Below are 20535 nucleotides of genomic sequence, written 5' to 3'. Positions count from 1 at the left end.
AGGTGACATCAAGAGAAACAGGGTTGCGTCGAGAAGCGCACAGCCATTGGCTCTGCTCGGTGGTACGTCACGCTTCTTGTAGCAGACGATGGCCAAGCTCCGCCTACTACATCCTCAGCGGGGTCGGTCGGTGGCCGGCCCGCATCGAACGGCTCCTCGGGCCGGCCGTGCTCGCGCCGGCAGAAACGAGCGGAAACGAGCGTTCGAAGGCAAGATAGGGGGCTTCCAAACTCAACATGCTCGTTTACGATAATAATTGAAGACTGCCACCGACGACTATAGCGGCTCGCTAGCGTTTCGGCATGTGGCGCTGTCGCGGTGATCTCGTCCCACCGAGGTCGGGGAGAAAGCCGCAGTTATCCAGACACTGCTTTGCGAGGCCGCGACGACGACTATCCCCCGCACAATCTTTCACTGCACTCTCACCCCCTTTCACATATTTGGAAACTGATTTTCAGCAATAGTCCCGCTATGAAGGGCGGTGACAAGTTTTAGCTGCCGCGGTGTATGCCCATCGTGCATACACCGCACAGTGGGCTGCTTGTCTACCGTGCAGGCAGTCGCACAGGCTTGCCGCGGTCGCGCATGTAGCGGGCGTTTGTGCCCGCAGAGATGCTCCGTGTTTTTCAGCGTTATTCATACCTTGTAAACGACGTGCTATATCTACAAACTCGGCTAAGCTCGTGTAACCGATGGCAACGATATACATTCGTCCGTGCCGTGCCGCCGGTGCATACGCCGTGGCCGTGCCGCCGGTGCAGGAGCGCCGCACGACAGAGTCTTTTCTTTCAGAGACTGGTACGCTGATTGGCTACAGCATTTAACGGGGCCCACCAATAGCGCAGCCGTACTGTTGAGAGCTTCGTGCGTCACACGGGTGCGTCACAAGCGCTCTGTCGCACATCAGAGCGGCGCAGTGTGGCGGCAAGGAAGCGGTAGGTGAGCAAGGAAGAAAGAAGGCACCTTTGTTGCGTGTTTGTGCGGCCCCTGCTTTACGCAGAGGTGTAATATTTGGTATACATTGTCGTGAAAAGGTACTTTAGCGATTGCGCGATTAAAATGGTGACCTTCAGAAACCTATTTAGGGCCCCTTTAAAAGAGGTGCAAATGTTAAAACAACCCGAATGCATCCACCACAGCCAACAGAGCCTGTATAGATTCTGTGTTCGCTGAAAATATGGCGCGTGTTACTACAATGATTACAAGGCCATTGTTGTAACGGTTCCAACCAAACAATAAAACTCTTGGAACATGCACGACCTAGTTTGTCATTTCTTCCGTCCTCGTCCCTGCGCTGTTTTTAGTGCGAGTCTGTGTGTGGGATCGAATTTCCCTTTCATTTGCTTTGGTTAACCCAATAGCTTTACTGGTCAGAATGGCTCCCCAATTTTTTTGTCTTTCCACCCAAGCATACACCAAAAAAACTCGTGCAACGGCATAGTGTAACTCCTCAAAGGTCCTCAATACCTCTCTGCCTTGGCCACCATGCATTTGAGGTCTTAGAGGGACTTTTTTGTAATGTCTGTATGGGGATGGGTTTTTTTTTTTTTTTTGCTGTAGCCAGGCATGCACTGAATTCTGTTACTAACAATAGGGAAACCCAGCTTGCTATACAAAGCGAGAGGCAATGCATGCAACTGAAACTTGTGGGGAGAGAGAGGGAAGATGCTGGCACCACGTAGCTGCTGGAGGAACAAAGACACAGAGGAAAAACGTGAGAAGCTTTGCAGCCCTTGCTTGCTGCCCCACTTAATCTTTCTTGTCCTCATCCCAGGGTGCCTGAAACATGGACCGAAAGTGCTCGCACCTAAAACAGACAAGCAGGACATCGCATTGACACGGATGCTCCCACAAAGGGTCACAAAACACGCATGCGGTGTCAGCTATTCGATGCGAAGGAAACTTGGGAAAAGAAAAAAGCAGATTGAAGTCCGCACAAGGTAATGAGCGTACAGAGAACTTGTGCAGTTTATGCCCATAGAAATAAGAAAAGGGGAAAAAAAAATTACAGCTGTTCCACTCAATGTGAAAGCTGTCGTAAGTGCAGAGCAGTGATTGCTTTCCCTCCCGCACGTGGTGGCATTGCCCTGCCACTTTTTTTTAGCTTACTATCGTAAAAACCAACCCAACGAGCCAAACTAAATGAACGGGCACTGCCGGTTAATTACGTATATTTTGCCTCAAATGTACCTGCAGTTTTTTCTTTGCGCTAAACAACGGGAAGATGTATGAAAAGCGTCAGCAGTTCACGAGCTTCAAACGCTTATGACTATATAAACCACTTGGCTTCCAAAGCCTCTGGGTTTTGCCGCAACGACAGCCACTACGACAGAACGCCGTGTGGCTCTACTTGGGCCCAGTGAGCGAGCTACGATGACAAGGTGAGCCCCTAAAGTGCTCTGCACTTAATTAAAACAAACACAAAAGCTGGCTACGCCAGTATGTACACCACAGCAGGCAGGCGGTCGAGCGAGATGTGTGCACTCATTGCTTTTTTTGCCACGTAGAGCCGGCAAGAACCTCGAAGTTGGTTGCCTAACCTATCAGCCAGAACAATTGTATTTATTTATTTTATTTACAAATACTGCTGTCTCAGTTTCTGAGACATAGCAGGAGTGAGTACAGAGTTTCAGCAGAGAGAACAGCACAGTTCAACAAAACACATTATTACGTAACTCTTTCTCAAATTGCGCAGCACCGAGTCTGCGCAGACACCCATCAAGCTCATTCCATAATTCCACAGTCCGTGGAAAAAAAGAAAATTTAAAACAATCAAGATTCGACCGGAATGGCACAATGTTCAGGGGATCAGATCGTCGAGTACAGCGTGCGGAAGGAGCAACAAAAGAAATGGGCGCCAAAACACATGTGCTCGTACAAACTATTTTATGCAGGAGGATGACACGGTCACAATTGCGCCGATGTTCGAGAGACTGCAAAGATAAATCATGCGCATGCGAAGTGGGCGAGAACTGCCTGTCATAGCGACGAAAAATAAACCTGACTGCCTTTTTTTGTACAGATTCCAACTTCGCTTTGTCGTGCTTGTGGTGAGGGGACCAAACAACCGATCCACATTCGAGAATAGGCCTGACTAAGGTTTTATACGCTGTCAGTTTGCATTCTTTTGTCGAGTTGCTTAACGTGCGTCTAAGATACCAAAGTTTTCGAAGAGCTTTGTTGCAGATCGTTGCAACATGTTTATGCCATTTTAAATTGGTTGTTAAAGTTACACCGAGGTACTTAAACTCCGCAACATGGGTTAGAGTGACGTTGTCACTTACATAAGTGAAAGGAAGGGGGCGTTTTTTGTTTGAAAAGGTCATGACCACAGTCTTTTTGAAATTTATGGACATTTGCCAGGTCTCACTCCAGTTACAGAACAACGAAAAAACGTTATTTAACTCCACCTGATCATGCGCGTTAGAGATCGTATTGTAGATAACACAGTCATCTGCGTACATTCGAAGTTTTACTGCAGTGTCACCGATGATATCTGCTACGTCGTTTATAAACATAATGAACAAAAGCGGCCCAAGAACTGAGCCTTGAGGCACCCCAGATGTGATCTGTACCTCTGATGATTTTGCGCAGTTAAACGAAACAAATTGGGAGCGCAACCGCAAGTAGTCTGCAATCCAGTCGACCAGCCTGCACTGACCAAAATATGCTCGCAGTTTGACTAAAAGTTTAGTGTGGCAAACCAAATCAAAGGCCTTAGAATAGTCAATAAATATAGCGTCAAGCTGTCCTCGGTTATTAAGGGAAGAAGCAATATCGTGCGTGAATTCAAGCAACTGTGTAACAGTAGAATAGCCGGCACGAAAGCCGTGCTGCGATCGGGAAAGAACATTGTTTGCGTTTAGGTATTCCACAATGTGTTTGTGTATGATATGCTCTAAAAGTTTAGAGCTGGTAGAAAGTAAAGATATAGGCCTGTAATTAGGTATTATTTTCTTGTTTCCTGACTTAAATACGGGCACGACGTCTGCCAATTTCCACAGCTTGGGAACTGTTGCAGAGGTTAAAGATTTTTTAAATATTACAGTAAGGTAGTACGCACACCATTCCGAGTAACGCTTTAGAAACATATTTGGGATACCGTCAGGACCAGAGCTTTTCGTAACATCAAGATTTAATATGAGGTTGTGTATTCCAGAGGTAGTTACTTCTAGATTTGGGAGAGCGGGAAGATTTCTGTACGCAGAAAATAAGGGGTTGATGCCGTTATCGGTGGAAAAAACAGTTTTAAAATAGTTGTTAAAGGCATTCGCTATCGTTTCAGGATGAGAACAAGACTGGTCATCAAGAATGAACGAAGAAGGGGCAGAAACTGCGGGCCTGATTGATCTCCAGAATCTGGATGGATTATTTTTCATAAATGTCGGTAAGGTAGTATTAAGGGGGCAGACTGGTCTTAGAGCTATTTTTTTTATTTACCAACCAATTTTAATGAAACTGCACTGTGTTATCGAGTTTTTTGTGCTGATTTCAAATCTGCCATTAGATTGTTTGTAAGTTGATTATATATTGAGTTAATTAATGATTAATTGCCATTATTTTGGGTCACAGTTACAAAATAACCACTCCATACAGAATGGCAATTACCACATGGCTAGGCAGGCAAATGACTAAAGAATACAACATAGGAAGTACTTTTTTGATTCAGCTATTTTTGGTCGTTTTACAACACAGGGAACTTCACTTCTCCCGTGCTCTGCCAGAAACCGCTCGCAGGTGGTGCCAATTGAACACAATAATAATTTTCCAAAGCCTCCATTTGAAAAATTTGTTTCCAACATTGTATTCTCCACACATTTCAGTATCAGAAGCAAAAAGAATTACAGTTGTACCCGCTCTGGGTGCCAAGATATCTGAGGATGAAATGCTAGCTTTGCATTGCAAGAAAAGTGCCGTTTCACCATCGAATTATGCGCTAACTGAGCTGTAGAGTGCACTTTAAAATGCTATTATAATATAATAACAACAAAATGTGGTGCCTTTTGATGAAGAAATTTACAGACTGATAGAAAAATGACCGTGGAGGCCAAAAATGCCATTTTTGATAAAACGCTTTTTTTGACCGTTTTTCGGCCCCAAAGACCCAACTGCCCCCTTAAAGTAAAAGCTCTTGGCCTCTTTCATTTTAGCTCCTAATTTACACCTCAGCGTGCTAAGCAGAGAAGCGTTACCCTTAGACTTAGAATGATAATGCTTACGTAAGCGCTTAATGCGACGGGTGAGCTGAATTATTTCCCTATTGTACCATGGGCGCTGAGGGTTCCGTTTGATATGTTTACGGGGCACGTATTTCGACAGGCATTCACGAACAATATCACAAAATTTAAAAAGCAATGTGTCTACATTGCAACGTTCGCTACCGGACTGGAATTCATCAAAAGATGAGACTAAAGTATCGAGTATTGAAGTATCATCAGCTTCAGAAAAGTTGAGGACAGCTTTAAACTGAGGTTTTTGGGCAGGACACTATGTTCAAGACAACTTCGACAGCTTTGTGGTCAGATAAACCTTCAAGAACCTCACAGTTTACTCCATGGGACAAGAGTTGCTGGTTTGCAAACATGAGGTCTAAAATTGAATCTTCGCGAGTTTCAGAATCCACCAGTTGAGTTAACCCAAACGAAACGGCTAGGTCGATGAGAGAAGCGCAAAGCGCCCTGTCACTATCAATTACCCTACTGCGTTTATAAAAAGCAGTTATTTATTGTACATGGATGCTCCAAGCCCCTTTGTAGCACTTGTCTGCCTTCATTCTGCCTGCGATTGTGCCACGAGCAGCCACACAGCTCAAAGCACGCGCATTTACCACAGAGACAACAATACTTGCCTCGGCGTTTCTTTCCCAGTGTGCGGCTTTTCGTCACTCAAGGACAAATGCAAGACAACCCCAAAGAAGGCTGAGAGCCACTAAAGTAACTCTTTCACAACTGCAATGTGAGAGAACTTCCAAGCTGCCAAAAGAAGCCAGCAGTCAAAGATAGACAAGATGGAAGAGAACCAAGAACAGGGAACTAACAGCAGAGAGCCACCACAACCTTCCCGTGCGGCTTTCAGAAGAATGGCAACTCAGCAACGATACATGCAAACGGTTTGGTTGCACAACTGATTTTAGCTTCAACCGGCTGTAATTGTCCAGTTTGGCAGACTGGGTGCACACAAACCGAGATAAAAGAAGTGACAAAATTTTTTGAAACCGATACCCCACAATTAAATTTAACTTTACAAGTGAGCGATACAAGCTGCTTTCAGATGTATGTTGTATAGAAGGGTGTACAAACAGTGAAAAGGCGCATAGTATAGTAGCGACTGCTTTTAGCCCTGGCTTTGCTTTCGCGTGTATGCTTTGCCAACTAAAACGTGGCAAAGCACTTGCCTAATGAGTCCGTGAAAAGCTAAGGCAGGGAAGGGTGTGGCAAAATGGGTGTGGCAAAGGACAATTACGCAGAATCAGGGCAGCACAAACGCTTGTCCCACTGTCTCCCTTTCTTTGTCTTTATCTGCACTCATATCAATGCACAGCCGTCCTTTACAACTCACCTAATCTTCAGTATGGCCTTGTGCACAGGGTTCATGCGGCCTTCCACGCAGAACTTAAGGTCGCTGGTGCTCTGAAAACAGAACACAAGGATGCTGTACACAGCACAACTTTCAACATGCAAGCTACTAAGGAAAAGAAGACACTCGTGGCAAGAAAGCCCTCGTTTCTGCTTTAAGCATTATTGACGCTGCATGTGACTATCGAAATAAAGCACGAGGGCCTGCTAAAATCTGCCTTAAGGGCAGCTCATGGAAAAGCGTTCGCAGATGCGTAGTCGTGCTGCTGACCGCTGTGCTTGTTCACCCAGCGCAAAAAAGTGCTTCCTGCTCCCTAGTTTTACGCTGTACGGTACAAGTTTCAGGTGATTTTATTTCCTTAGTACCTATATTGGCTTCGCTGACTTCTCCCGCCATCAAGTGGCCTTAGATTTTTCGACTAGCGTACCATTCTGCGAAGCGTTGCCCGTGCGCTTGTGCAGCGCTTGTGTGGAGCGACCTTGACTTGGAGCTAGATACAGTGTATAGACTAACAAAGTAAAGAAAGGCACATTCTTCCATTCACAAACGTGTCGTGGCTTCGTTTCAACTGAGCGAACGAACTGCGACAACCCGTTGGTGGCCGGCGAACTAAATGCTGGGCCCACTGACTCTGCCGGAGGGTCAGCGAGCCGTGCAGTAGCTCAGTCAAGCCAAGTCATCTCCTCCTGACGTCACACGAAAACGCCACAGAAAATGGGCGAGGATGCAGAAAGGCGGACAGCATTTTCGAATTGATTTTTCTACTAAATAAATTCGCGTAAACGGACTCAGAGTGGTCGAAACATGACCTATAAACTCTGGACTACAATTTGCGGTAGTAATCCCGCAATGTTTACAAAGCACTTCAGTGTCCCTTTAAAGAGGCCTTCATTTGAGTGGTGATAAATATTGGCTGAAAGGTAGGTTGCGATGTGGTTGGATTTGCGCAAGTTTTGTTTGCAGTGCGGTACAGCTGATAAGTTTTGTGGCTCACACGATGTACGTTACAAGCAGTCTACACTGTACACCAAAAGAAGCATCACTTGCAGCCCGTTCCGAAAATACCTTTGGAATCTGTAACTGCATAGGTGGAATAACCATGCCAGAGGAATCTGGCTGCGTTTGCTACACGTGACTGGGCTTGTGTGAGAATAGCAGTGTTGCCAGCACAGTACGAATTCTATAATGGGCCACGCAGAGTGTGGAAGGTCTGATGCAGATCCAACACAGGAGCTCACCCAAAACAGGTCATGCAGCACCAGTCGACTACGGCGGCCTTTATTCAGCTAAACAACATCGAACCTTATGTAGCCAAAAGACAAGCGCTAAATGATCTCTATCTCTCCCTCTTTCCTCCTTGCATACGATTAAAACTTGCTGCATCAACCTCAAGGTGCAACTTACGGGGTCATTGAATGCCAGCTTGAGGCTGTCGCCAACTTTGTTGTGGTTGCAGATATCTGAAAGGGTAACAATGCAAGGAGTAATAAGGAGGTGCTGATGGGACTGCAAAAATCTCCGGGAGCGTGCAATGGAAAGCAGGGGCAGTGCAGTTGATAAAAATTATTCAAATACCTCACAAAGCTCATCTTGCCAATCTAAATGCTGGTAGTGCAGTCAAACTACTTGGTTCAGGGCTGCCTCTAAATCGAAGTAATTGTTGTGGCCATAGAAAAACAAGCATGTCATTTGTTCAGATGACTTAAAAATGAATTTAACAACACACATTCACGAAACGATGGATAAAACCCCCCCCAATTTTATGAGAGGCATATGTTTGAACAATGCTCGCTCACATGGTAAGCATAAGAAATAGATGGAGAGGTAGAGAAAAGGCTTGAGAACGCCTCTTAGATTGCAAATGTAGCAGTTTCTTCAACAGGTATGCATTTTTGGCAACCTTCGTGTAGGTAAAGCGTAGAATATCCATTATGGCAACGATTTATGCTGCAAAGACATCACTCATCTAACAAATGCTTGCACAAGCAGATCTACTGCTATGTAGCCCACACACACTTCCCCTTATCCTACAGTGGTTCTGAACATTCGTAGTAGCGCTAAATGTAGCGGGCCTAAACACAATTCGAAAGTAACTGCAACCAAAGCCCAGCATGCTGCCGCATCATGCAATGCATATCACCGCAGAGCATTTGGCATTCTAAATTTTGCTAATTCTAATGCTGGCTGCCGCTGTTTGTAACAGAAGCCAGCTGGGCAGTTTGTTAAAAAGAAAAAAGAAAAGGAACGATGAAACGTGCACTTACACAGCAGATTAGAAAATGGAAACTTAAGCAATAACTGCTGCTTCATACCGCAATTCTGCTCTCGACTGTCGACAAGACAAATTTAAGAGAATGTTCAGGGTTAAAACACAGCTTGAGCATAAGCAGAGGAAAATTGGATCCTACGCTCGCCACAGGGAGGCATGTGTGCATTCAATTGCCAAATGATGCCCTTCGCAAAGGTTTCAGTGTCACACCATTTCTTTCGTTCTTAATAAACGGCACGAACTATTGATTGATTGTAGGGTTTTAACGCACCGACGCAATGCAGGCGATGAGGCGCGCCGTAAAGCGGAGGGCTCGGGATTAATTTTGACCACCTGGGGATCTTTAACGTACGCCGAAATCTCTTACACACGGGCGTTCTTGCTTTTCTGCTCCATCAGAAAAGCGGCCGCCGCGGCTGGAAATCGAACCCGCGACCTTCTACTCAGCAGTACAACGCCTTAGCCACTGAGCCACCACGGCGGGTAAACGGCACGAACTAATTGCACAGATGGTTGGAACCGGCTACAATGGCAGCCATAAAACATTCTCGCATAACTTGACAGGTGGCACTCTAGCTGTGCACTCAAACTGATTCAGGCCTTATTATGTATGAAGATGGCTTAACACATGCAGATGACTCAAACCATATTCTCAAGCCGTGTCGTAGCCATCTTATGAAGATGGCTTAAGACAGATGGCAGTGGCTTAAGGGGGGACGTGGCTTTCAAAATCAACTTTTTTATTTCTTTGTGGATTTTGATGAAAATTGGCACAGCAACTGGAAATGCTTCCGTGATAACACCATAAAAATTTCAAGCTAATATTCTGAAAACTTTTTTATGTATTAAATTTTCTTTCTGTTCCGCTTGTACCGAGCTTGAGCGGCTTATAAAACATGATAGAAAATTTGTTCGAAGTGCTTTGCATTCCCAAATGAATGGACGAGGTCGTGACAGTTTTAGAATTTTTTTTTTACAACACAATGTTTTTTAGTTTTCATTTTTTTAGAGGTTAATGTGCAATAGGCATGTTGACTGTGAACGATTATGTGAATAAAAAAATCACAAAAAACAAATCTGGAAAACCAAGAGTGTCACGACCTGAACTGTTCATCAAGGAATGTAATGCAAGAAACGGAATCAAAATAGACCCAGCGGTCACAAAGAAATCCCTGGTACAAGCGACACAGGTGGCAAAAAAAACTGTTTTGAGAAAACGGCTTCCAAAGTTGCAACATAGGTTTCACTTATCAAAAGTCGTCACGGTTGTAGCCTTTCATGTCCTTTTGAACATGGGGCTTCTGGAATGCCTTGCCTTGAAATTGGAGTGCCTTTCACAGCCTTTCTCTTTCCAGAAAATATCATTTTCAGCTCCTCCGTGAAGAGTACATACCCCACTTTGCAGATCAAATGAAGGGGGAGATGGGTTTCAATGGGCTTTCAATGCAAAGTAGGTTAGCTGGTTGGCTGTATCGCACTGAACAGCTTCCTTTTGCAGTGTTGTCACCATGGCAACAAGTTAAGCATTTTTTTTTACTTAAATTTGAACATTTTTGGCTTTTTTTTATGTTTTATCATCTTGCCTGGCACAGCAACTTAGTACTCATACGTGCAGGTGTTCATTGCCAAAAGTTTGCATACCACAAGGATGAAAATTAGCTACTTTGAAGCTTGGTAGAGTATTCTGCATAACTCCCAACTTCAATGCAAGAGCATATTTTTTTTTACTACTTTTGACATTCAAGGCATCCAATATTTCTCGCAGCACAGCCAGTATGCCCTGAGCAATGGTATCAATAATTTCCCTAAAAAAATCACTGTTAAATGCTGCCACAGTAACGTACATTTTTAACGCAGAGAGCATATTTTTATTCCTATATTACTAACTCAAACCTGTTTGCATGAAAATTACAAGTGCACGGGAAACGTTGCGCAAGAATGGCGATATGGCTCGCGCGCATCTTAGCGCACGCTTACCGCGACATATCGAACTTTGATTACATCTGATATGGCTGGTCAGGTCGCTTTTAAGATTAAATCTAACGACGCAGGCATTAATTACAACTACTGGCGTTCAATCGTAACCAGTTGTCCAGTCATGTGCTGCCCCAATGCGCGTCGGCTATGCCGTGCGCGCCGCAGCGTTTGACGCGTCGACCGTTTCTTTCTCAAGGCTAGCGAGCCCACAGTCAAAACGCAGCAATAACTAAGCGTGTAAACATCGCAAACCCGACCAAAAGTTCACTTCACGAACCGCTATTGCAAGCGCGCACACCGCGTCACCCTCCGGGGTCTGGCGACGGTAGAGTCACGCGCACCACGAAGCGTTCGATGACCTCCTCCTTTCGAGCCACACAACTTCCCGTAATCTGGCTCGTTATCTCCGGCATTCCCACCGCGATAACGTCCGTGTTGAATGCCATAGATTGAACAGAAACTCGGCCGAGCGAAGCGGCGAAAATGAACTCAAACCGCTCGCTACGCAGCTCAGGCGGCCGCCATCTTGCATTGCGCCCGTGACATCCAATCAGGAGGGTCGGTGTTCCGCGCCCCGACCGAGGACCAATAGCGCTTCAGCATCTATTTCTAGCTTCGTATGTGCGTCGTTTCTTTTCTGCCGTTTGTGCGTTTGTGAATGAACGAAGATAAAAGAGACGAGCAGAACCGGAAAGACGATCGCTCGGCCGATCTAACCATATCAAAATGGCCGCGCCCGGTGGCACCGGTGCGGAGATAGAGCGCTCCGAAAATTGCCGTTTTTTCGCCCTTTTGCGCTGATAGTTTGTCACCGCGCCTGACAAAAGTATTTTTTTATGCCACTTTGCGACGCTTTTCAGCCTAAAAACTTTGCAGACGCATAGAATAGGAAACATAGAAGCCGAATATGTGGGTTTCAAAAAAACGATGTTTTGGTCATTTTTCCGAAGTTGAAAGCCGCGTCCCCCCTTAAGACATCTGCTTTGCCAGACTGTTGTGCAATAGTGCAACCAAAGCACCGCGCAGACGAGTGGAGAGGAATACAGGGGCCAGTGCACACAAAGAATGGCGAGAAGCGGCATCTTTGTTTGCGAGAGGGGACGCACCGACGATCATGGGCTTCCAGGAGACGGTGGGGCAAGCGAAGCAGGCGAAGACATCGTGGATCGAGTGGAAGGGGGTCTCCGTCGGGGTGGTCACCGACTGGCCCCTGCACTGGCCCCACATGTACACGCGCGACGTCTGCGTCATCAAGGCCGAGATGTGGTTGTAGTGCGACGCCGCTATCTCCACGATCCTGCAAGGCGGGGAAGGAAGGCGCCACCAACGCTGGGTTCCCATGGCCTGTAACTTGAGGGAACATGGTACGCATCACAAAGGTAAGTACCGTATTTATTCGAATATAGGTCGACCTTTTTTTCCGAAAATGTGCTTAAAAATTGAGGGTCGACCTATAATCGTGACCGAAGAACCTCGACCTATAGTCGTGATCAAAAATGGCGAGCGCACCGAGCGATCCGTTTCTTCGTCGCGCCCGGCGCTCCTCAATTTGAGGCGGCAGCGCGGAGCGTCTAGAACAAAGACAGGCAAAAAAATAAAGGAAAAATAACAAAACAATCAGCGTAAGAAAACCACCATGAAAACCACCCACAGTCACTGCCGGCATTACCTGCGGCCGAACCGGACACGAGCGAGCTGACGTACTGGCTAGAGAGCCAGATTGGCTTGGCTTGGTGTCTTCGGAGCCGCGGTAGCGGCTAGCGCGAGGTGGGGGTAAAGGTGACTTTCGCCACCTAGCGTAGCCGCGTAGCCACCACGTGAACGGAACGGCGTTGCCTGCTTCGCTCGCTGTCTCTACTATCTCCCGTTCTCCGTTTCATGCGCTTTCTTTGTGCTTGCTTCGTTGTGATTTCCGTGGATAACGTTTTTCTCGTGCGCATTTCGCGATGTCACGTCGGACTTTAAGCGGCGGGTGATCCTGTTTGCTGAGAACTTGAACAACTGCGCCGCTCAGCGAGAGTTAGACGTTAATGAAAAGCTGATCAGGGGATGGCGGAAACAGCGGGACGAACTTTTTGCTTGTAGGGGACTGCGTCGTGCGTTTCGTGGCCCTACAATTGGGAGGCACGATGCTCTCGAGAAAAAACTCCGGCTGCACGTGGAAGAGGAGCGTGCGATATTCAGACCAAAGCTCAACAGTTAGCGCTGCGAGGCAGGATTGGCCGTTCAGCCTTCAAAGCCAGTAGGGGCGGGGGTGGGTAATGAACTGCGGCGCATGCGGCGCAAGTTCCGACGACGACGCAGTGTGTGGCTCCGACCAGTGAGGTGACCGCGTTGTAAATAAATGGGAGTTTTAAAAAGTTTCCTCAAGTTTTTTCTTAAAAGTATGGGTCGACCTATAATCGAATATATTTTTTTTTTTTCGGCGACTTCAATTTTTAGGGGGTCGACCTATATTCGTGCTCGACCTATTTTCGAATAAATACGGTATGTCTTGGTAACTTTTTTCCTTGCAAACCGACTAAAACTTTGTTTTGGCCAAATGAAATTTAAGTGCTTAAATTTGTTGCTTTATGTCCATAGTTACATCACTTGAAAGCGCATTCATGGAGCTGCATTTTTGTATGTAAAATCGCATTTTCAGCCCAACAGTTGCTGCAAGAGATGTGCGCCAAATTAGCCCCCCTCCTTGAAAGTAAAAATAGAAATAAAAATAAAACCAGCCATTTTTTTTTAAGTGCAAACTTTCGGTTGCAGACAAGTGCAATAACTATGAACTGAGTTTAACACCTTACGGTGCAGTGAAGCCAAGTGCTAACATAAAAATGCTCCATTGGCCCGTGTTGCTTCACAGACACCAAGACAGAGCAAAGAAACTGCCAAGCACAGCTGAGCTCACACTGCACTTTTTAAAAATCACACCACGGGCAGTGTAACATGCAGTGTAACACTGGGCAGTGTACAGTGTAACACCACAGGCAGTATAACACTGGCAGTGTAACATGCTTTCTTGAGCCAGCCTGCAGCATGACACTACCTCTTTCTTTTTTTTTTCTGCAACGGTGCAGATAACACGGCCATTGCAAAACTTGACTCAGCTGCTGGCCATTTCCCATGGCAACCGACCTGAGCCATGTTGGAATGAAAGCAGGCATGGATAGATGAACAGGAGCACACATACAAGACAAAGAGAGGAGAAGGAGAGGGGGGCGCACCTGCCGATGTCTGTCGGCATCCGGAAGGGGCTGACCTGGTTGGCCTTGTTGCCCGTGCCCAGCTGGCCATACGAGTTGGCGCCCCACGTGTAGAGCACGCCTTTATCCGACAGGGCCATGGTGTGGGCGTAACCACAAACAACCTGCACCCAGCCCACAAAACGCCGGCACACCACTCCTTGACAACTCTGGGACGCTTGACAACTCTACGGGGCGGCACTTTTACAAAGTGATCAGATTCAGCTGCAATGAAGGGACCATTCAGTAATTTGAAAAATGTACTCTAGGGTGGAATTCAGAAACGGCTTGAAGGGTTCTGTTTGTCATCGTGGCCACTATTTCTCTTTCTGCAACAGATCATTGCAGGAACCCCGGAAGCCTCCGACAGCCCGCAGCAATTACGGGAAAAATAGAAGATCCTAATGTTTGCAAGATAAGAGTCTTTTTCAAAAAATGTGCTCAAGTTGCCAGATACATTTATTTTAGTTACATAACAATACCTCACTTTATTTTTTGTCGCAGAGCTGTATTAGGCTAACCACTCCCAGATTTTTCATGTCTGCCTCAAAACTCCCAGCGCCCAGAGAGAAAACAAAAAGCATGTTTGGGTTTGGGTAAGAGTTGAACCCAGGTGTTCAGATTGGGAGCAATGTGCTTTACCACAATGATACCCTGCAAGGTTGCCAAGTAGTGAAACGACAGCTAAGGCTACTGCTTGTCACACGACAGGTTAACGTGATGGAACGCGAGTCGAACAAGTGCACGCCAGCCTTTATCGAGAAGCTGCCACTTGAAGCGTGGCCAGTTGGCCCATCAAAGTTATACGCACCGAAGAATAAGAAAGAAAAGCGAACACAGAGGTTCAAACGCAATGCAGCAGAAAATAAGTTTTTGGTGCGTGCCAGTTATTGCCTTCAAAATACTTAAAGGGGCCCTGAAAGGCATTTTGAGCACACTAAATGAAGCAGCGCAATCGTTAGATTGGGTCGTCAAGGTCATCTGGGCCAAGTATTACTCTTTTACGCGCAGCGGAAAGCTCACACTTCTGTTGCAAAGTTTGTCGCTTTTTTCTCACCCTTTCCTTCGTGTTTTTGGACACCGCCATCTTCACATGTCTACATCATCGATCCCCAGATGTTCGTCATGAGCTAGACATCCTGCTATTGGGCGGCTTTTTCACGCACTTCCGGCAAAGAGATGAGTCGTCTGCTCAGCGTCGACTCGCCGGCTGATCTGCCAGCGGAGTGCCGGAGTGCTTGGGCATTTTACGACAAACGAAACAAGTGTAAAACAAACGCTTAACCGTTTGTATTGAATGCAACACGGCCATAACACGACATGGATATTCTCTTACCGGAGTACGTTCCATAAAGAAAGCGTTGAAGCCCCGTGGCACTTCTTTCGTGCAATCCCAGAGAACGCCCTGAGCCGAATGCCCGGGTTTGACGGATACATTTTTTTCCACTTCAAAACAATCCAGAGATGCGTTTCGAACGAACACAACGTCACAACATGCGTTGCAAGTCTGAACCGCGATTGACAGACGATGGGTTGCCTCCTCCTGCCCGTCGTAAATTCGGCACTCACCTCGCGCGCGGTTTGCGGGGACGAACAGCAAGTCACTCAACTCTGGCGCGCAAGCCGAGATGGCTTTTAGCCACGCACACTGCACATACCCCATGCGAGGTTGAGTCGTACGTCGCTCGAGAAAGATAATCCAGACCATGGGAAGCACCATCCACCCGCAAAAGCACAACGTCGCATTTCATCGCGAAACAAAGGCGTCCACAACACACACACCATCGCCTCCTGTAATGCCAAACGCATCTCACACTTCCTAATGAGATTGAGTGGTACGCCTGCAGTGCCCACATATCGCGAGGTGGGGCCCCGAGCTGAACCGGGATCACGCAACCGTAACTGACTTCTGGGGCGGTTTGTGCCTTGTTGCCAAGGCAACCGATGTTTGAGATCGTCAAAGAAAGGCGCTCGCTCCAGCGCTAGAAAGCTCAGAGCCGCGCAGGAGCATGTCTTGCCAACGTTGCCGCTCTCCACCACGCGTCGCCCCAAGCTGAACTGGTCACATGATTGAAGCGTTTTGTGCCCGGGTTCTGTATCGGTTTAAAACGTCCTTTTCACATGCCGCCGGCAGGAATTACCACCACCGCAAAATAAGACCCGGCACCAGCGGGGCCACATCTGATACGGCGCTTTTTGGATAAACAGTGCGCGGTGCATGAAAGGGACCGAGCGCAAGATCCTCCCCAGCGGCTGCAAGTTCGCCGCCGATTAAAAGTCACGTGCTGCACTGCAGCAACGCTCACCGCGAAAGGGCAAGGCCAGGCCACCGCACACATGCGGCCAGATTTTTCGTTCGCTTATCCATCCTTGAGGGGAGTGCGGAATTCACGGTGTCAACAAAACTTGCCCGTAGCAGACGGCAGTCGGAGGAGCGTAATGCGGAAGTACGTCACCGCTGACTAGCGCAGCATCATGGGAGGGAGTGCTCGGGCGCCGTCAACAGTTGAAAAGAGGAGGAAACACGGCGCGACGATAATGCGCGGTTTGCGATTTACGATTTCTCAGCTAATACTCATCGCTTTAACAAAATTCTTGCGGGAGGAGATTGCTAATACATTGTCTTATTTGGTTACATGTACATCCATGCATCGACGGAAGGCATTTCAGGACCCCTTTAAAAGGAGTTTCTTATGTCAGTGGCTCAAGGCTCCAAGCACCTTCTATGAGGAGGCAAGCAAACCAGAAAGGCATGTGCTGACACCATGATGCGCGAGGTGGCGTTGGACGAAGAATATGTCATTTACCAGACGCCTGTTGGTGACCATTGTCAGTATGCGCGCTTGCTGGAGGAGATTTCAACCTGAAGAACTGCTGCATCTGTGTTGCAGAGGCCAGGCCAAAGTTATTGCGGAATAAAGTGTATTCATTTCATAGTTCCTTGCAGAAGTTTTCCCCCATACAGCTCCGCTGGTGTCCCACCTTAATAGAGCGAAATGGCTGAAATTTTTTTTATTAACTGGGAACACGTAGAAAAATGCTGCCAATCATCGCATTTTCCCATGAGGGCAGACTGCCGGTTAAGTACATATATTTTGCCTCAAATGTACCTGCAGTTTTCTTTGCATTAAATAATGGGGCTATGTACGACCAGTGCCACTGGTTCCAGGAGTTTCAAACTGTTCCGCCTATAAGGCTGACAAGCGGGTACATTTTCGAAGCCTCTGTTTGGGTGCGTGACGCCGCGCGATGGCGGTGGCTAGGTACCGCAACCGCGGACGAGCTACAGTGACAAGCCGAGCCCCTAAAGCGCTCAGCACTTAAAAGGGAAACTTTGCAGCCATCCCAATTTTAACTAGCACCAGGGGAAAAGGAAGGGTGCATAGATTTGGCCCAGGGCCTGCACTCACCTTCTGGATGACCACACCCTGCAGGTTAGTGACGCGACGGGGACTGGTTTGGTTGACGTTGTTCCCGAGGCCCAGTTGCCCGTTGCCATTGTAGCCCCAGCCAAACACCTGGAGGGCAGCAGCAACAACAGGGCCACCAGGTTGCACACCAATGAGAGCAGAGCAAGCAAAGCGTATCCCCTGCTACCACACGAAGCACCAGCACATAGAAGTTTGCGCCTACCACATACGCTCGACGCAGCTATTAACTCCGACGTTCTAAATTACAACCTTGCAAGCAACTTGTAGCAGGCAAGCAGTTTTCGGAGTGCGTGCAAAAGTTTCGTCAGGGCAGGCTGGGCAAATGGAGGAGGATTAAAACTTGGCAGTGCAATCTGCTCCACCCACCTCCCCATTCTCCAAGACGGCCATGGAAGATGTTCGGCCACAGGCTACACCGATGCAACGTCTTCCACCTGGGCAATGCGTGCGCAACGGTTAGCGAATTCAATCGGCACACTTCAACATCATGGGATGCTGCGTGGTTCACAAAATTATCTGGCTACAAAACAATGGTCACACCGAATGCTGGTCACTACATGAATGCGGCACACGCCTTGAAAGAAGACAGTGTTGAAAATGAATGATTTAATAAGAAGCATGCTTTCATTGCATTAGAGTATCGATAGCTTAATTCCGCGTTCACAACTGAAGTGGAAGCTTGAATGTATCACCCAGAGAAATATCCCACTGTGCGAAACGGTGTGTCCCAAAGTATTGCTGGGCAGCAGGCAAGCAGTGGAAGACAGTGTACAGAAGGGGTCATTGCAGCAACAGCACTGTACAATACGATGCACTGGCTATGAACATGACTGGAGCTCGCAACAGCCCAGAACACACGGAAGTAGTGCTACACTAAACTCGGCAGGGTGCAAGGGGTGGCACTCACCAATTCCCGAGCTCACTTTGCGGGGTGTAGGCTGATTTGTGGTCGAGCCCGAACCCACCTGGCCACAATTGTTCTGGCCCCAGGCATACACCTGGAAATTGAAGAAAAGAGGGCGAGAATCAGTCAACAGCAACAACAACAACAAGGGACAAATAAGGGTCTCCTGGCAAGGAATTTCATGCCCAGCTAGTTCAGCAACTTTCAGACAGATCCAGAACACCCTTTAGTGCAGCTTGCAAAGGTTGTTTATCATGTAGTATGCAGGCACCTGTAAAAATAAAAACTTCAAGTAGACCCCTCATCTATTTTTAGAGTTCTCATAAAAATTACTAGGATAACAAACAAAGGCAGAGCGAGATCCGAGATTTCCCCAAGCTACACATTCTCTAATGATCCACATGTGTGAGAGTGCGGATACGTGGATGGGTGGTGTTGCGACAGATAGCGTACGCCGGCCCCGACACGGCCACAATACGGTCGGGGCCTCCCCCTGTCGTCACCAGAGATCACGAAAAGTGACATGGAAAGCGAACTACGTGCTGTGCTTCGTTTTTCACAGAGAGCTACTTTCCCTTCTGAAATATCAAAAAATAGCTGACCAGAGGTCAAGACAAGCTGAGGATGAACACTGATTGAGCGGACTGGCACAGGTTATCAAGGTTTTCTTTAAAGGGGCCATGACGAAGAAAAAAAAAAAGTGTGTTCAATTTGAAACAACTAGACTTTGGTAACTCGCTCAGCCCCATTCCAACCCCGGTAACCGGAAAAATGAAAGAAATGGCGGAGGACTTCAACTGTAACACTACAGTGACATGCTAGTATGAGCAGGCGTGACACAAGAAGGGCCAGCATAAGAACACAGCTGTGCGTGTGTTAACTGCACACTAGCATTTAAATAGTACTACCAAACGACACTAGAGGCTTCACCATAATCGCTCAGTCACGTCTCTTGGCGGCTGCCAACTGCACAAGCAAGACCCTTTCCACTGCTTCTTGTTTTCCTCAACATCTAAATTATTTGTTTGAAGTTTGCGACAAAGTCAACATCATTGTTATCGGGACAAAGCAGCGTTTTTTTGAATGACCCGACTGGTATTTTGACTCCTTCATGGCCCCCCTTTAACTATGGGTAGCTTAAAATTTTAGTGAATAAATTTATCCCCGTTTATTACATGCGCCATCCACAGACTCCCGACATCACATTTTAACAATGCCTTCAGCAAAGCGGACAATGACACAACCTTTTTTTTTTCCCCCACTCCATACCTATACACCATAGAAACCTGTATCGTCACTGTGGCAAAGTGAGGCTCGCAGCCTGCAGCCTTGATGTTTGCCCACCCTTCTTCAGCAGGACATGAAGAGCATGGTCAGGCAGTGTAAGACAGGTTTCCCCATAAACTCGGTTCGTGTAGACTGGGGCTAAACCGGACGGAGGCACGAGCGAAGCTGGTTTCCAGACTAGCAATGCAATACCGCAGTAAGCACAGGTAAAGAGAAATCCACCCTAACATAGGCAGCAATTTTTAGGTGGCAATATTCCCGAACCAAGTTACCAAGAAAGAGTTGCAAGCAAAGCGAACTGCACATGCTGCCTCCCCCGGGCCCCGTGGAGTGGTGGCGGCTGCTCACCTCGCCGTTGGTGGTGAGCGCAAGCGAGTGGTGCGACCCGCAGGCCACCTGTGCCACCCGGTGAGCCAGGCCGGCCGAGATGGAGGAGGGCACCAGGCCCTGGGTGTTGCCGTTGTGGCCCAGCTGGCAGTAGCCGTTGTGGCCCCAGCTGAGCAGCTCCCCGGCCTCCGTCACTGCCAGCACGTGGGGGCCGCTGCCGTACGCCACGCTGTGCAGGCCACGCCGGCACAGGGAATCCACTGGGGAGGGCAGAGGGGGAAAGTCAGCGCCACACTCTTTCACAAATTAGAACAACCCCACATTGGTTTGCGGATGTGGGCAAAACCTCATCGCATTTCAGGTGACACACTTAAAATATTGCTTAAAAAAAAAAAAAAAAAAAACTTCCAGGTGTCCTCAGCTAACGCCTAAGAAACGTGAAGGCGACCGCCTCCACACATATACACTGACAGGCCTTTTTTGGAGCAACTGAGGTAAAAATGTGATGTGCGCGTGGACTTGCAGGAAGAC

The 20535-nt window shown here is 47.5% G+C and overlaps 1 protein-coding gene across 2 annotated transcripts in view; it reads right to left on the bottom strand.

Moving 5' to 3' along the window:
* Positions 1–20535, bottom strand: part of LOC144138547 (RCC1 and BTB domain-containing protein 1-like) — a 35333-nt gene that overhangs the window by 2429 nt on the left and 12369 nt on the right. For both annotated transcript variants that reach the window (XM_077670893.1, XM_077670894.1), the window contains exons 3-10: positions 20026–20264; positions 18394–18484; positions 17853–17920; positions 17466–17573; positions 14038–14180; positions 11929–12119; positions 7981–8036; positions 6559–6629 (exon numbers count right to left, since the gene is read on the bottom strand). In XM_077670893.1, the coding sequence (XP_077527019.1) occupies positions 6559–6629; positions 7981–8036; positions 11929–12119; positions 14038–14180; positions 17466–17573; positions 17853–17920; positions 18394–18484; positions 20026–20264 (967 nt within the window). The remainder of the gene's footprint in view (positions 1–6558; positions 6630–7980; positions 8037–11928; positions 12120–14037; positions 14181–17465; positions 17574–17852; positions 17921–18393; positions 18485–20025; positions 20265–20535) is intronic.

The sequence above is a fragment of the Haemaphysalis longicornis genome, unplaced genomic scaffold, assembly GCF_048455015.1.
Source record: "Haemaphysalis longicornis isolate Haplotype H1 unplaced genomic scaffold, Haemaphysalis longicornis Haplotype H1 scaffold_5, whole genome shotgun sequence".
NCBI lineage: Eukaryota > Metazoa > Arthropoda > Arachnida > Ixodida > Ixodidae > Haemaphysalis > Haemaphysalis longicornis.
Note: the sequence above shows the minus strand (reverse complement) of the source record. Positions and strands in the feature narration are given on the sequence as shown.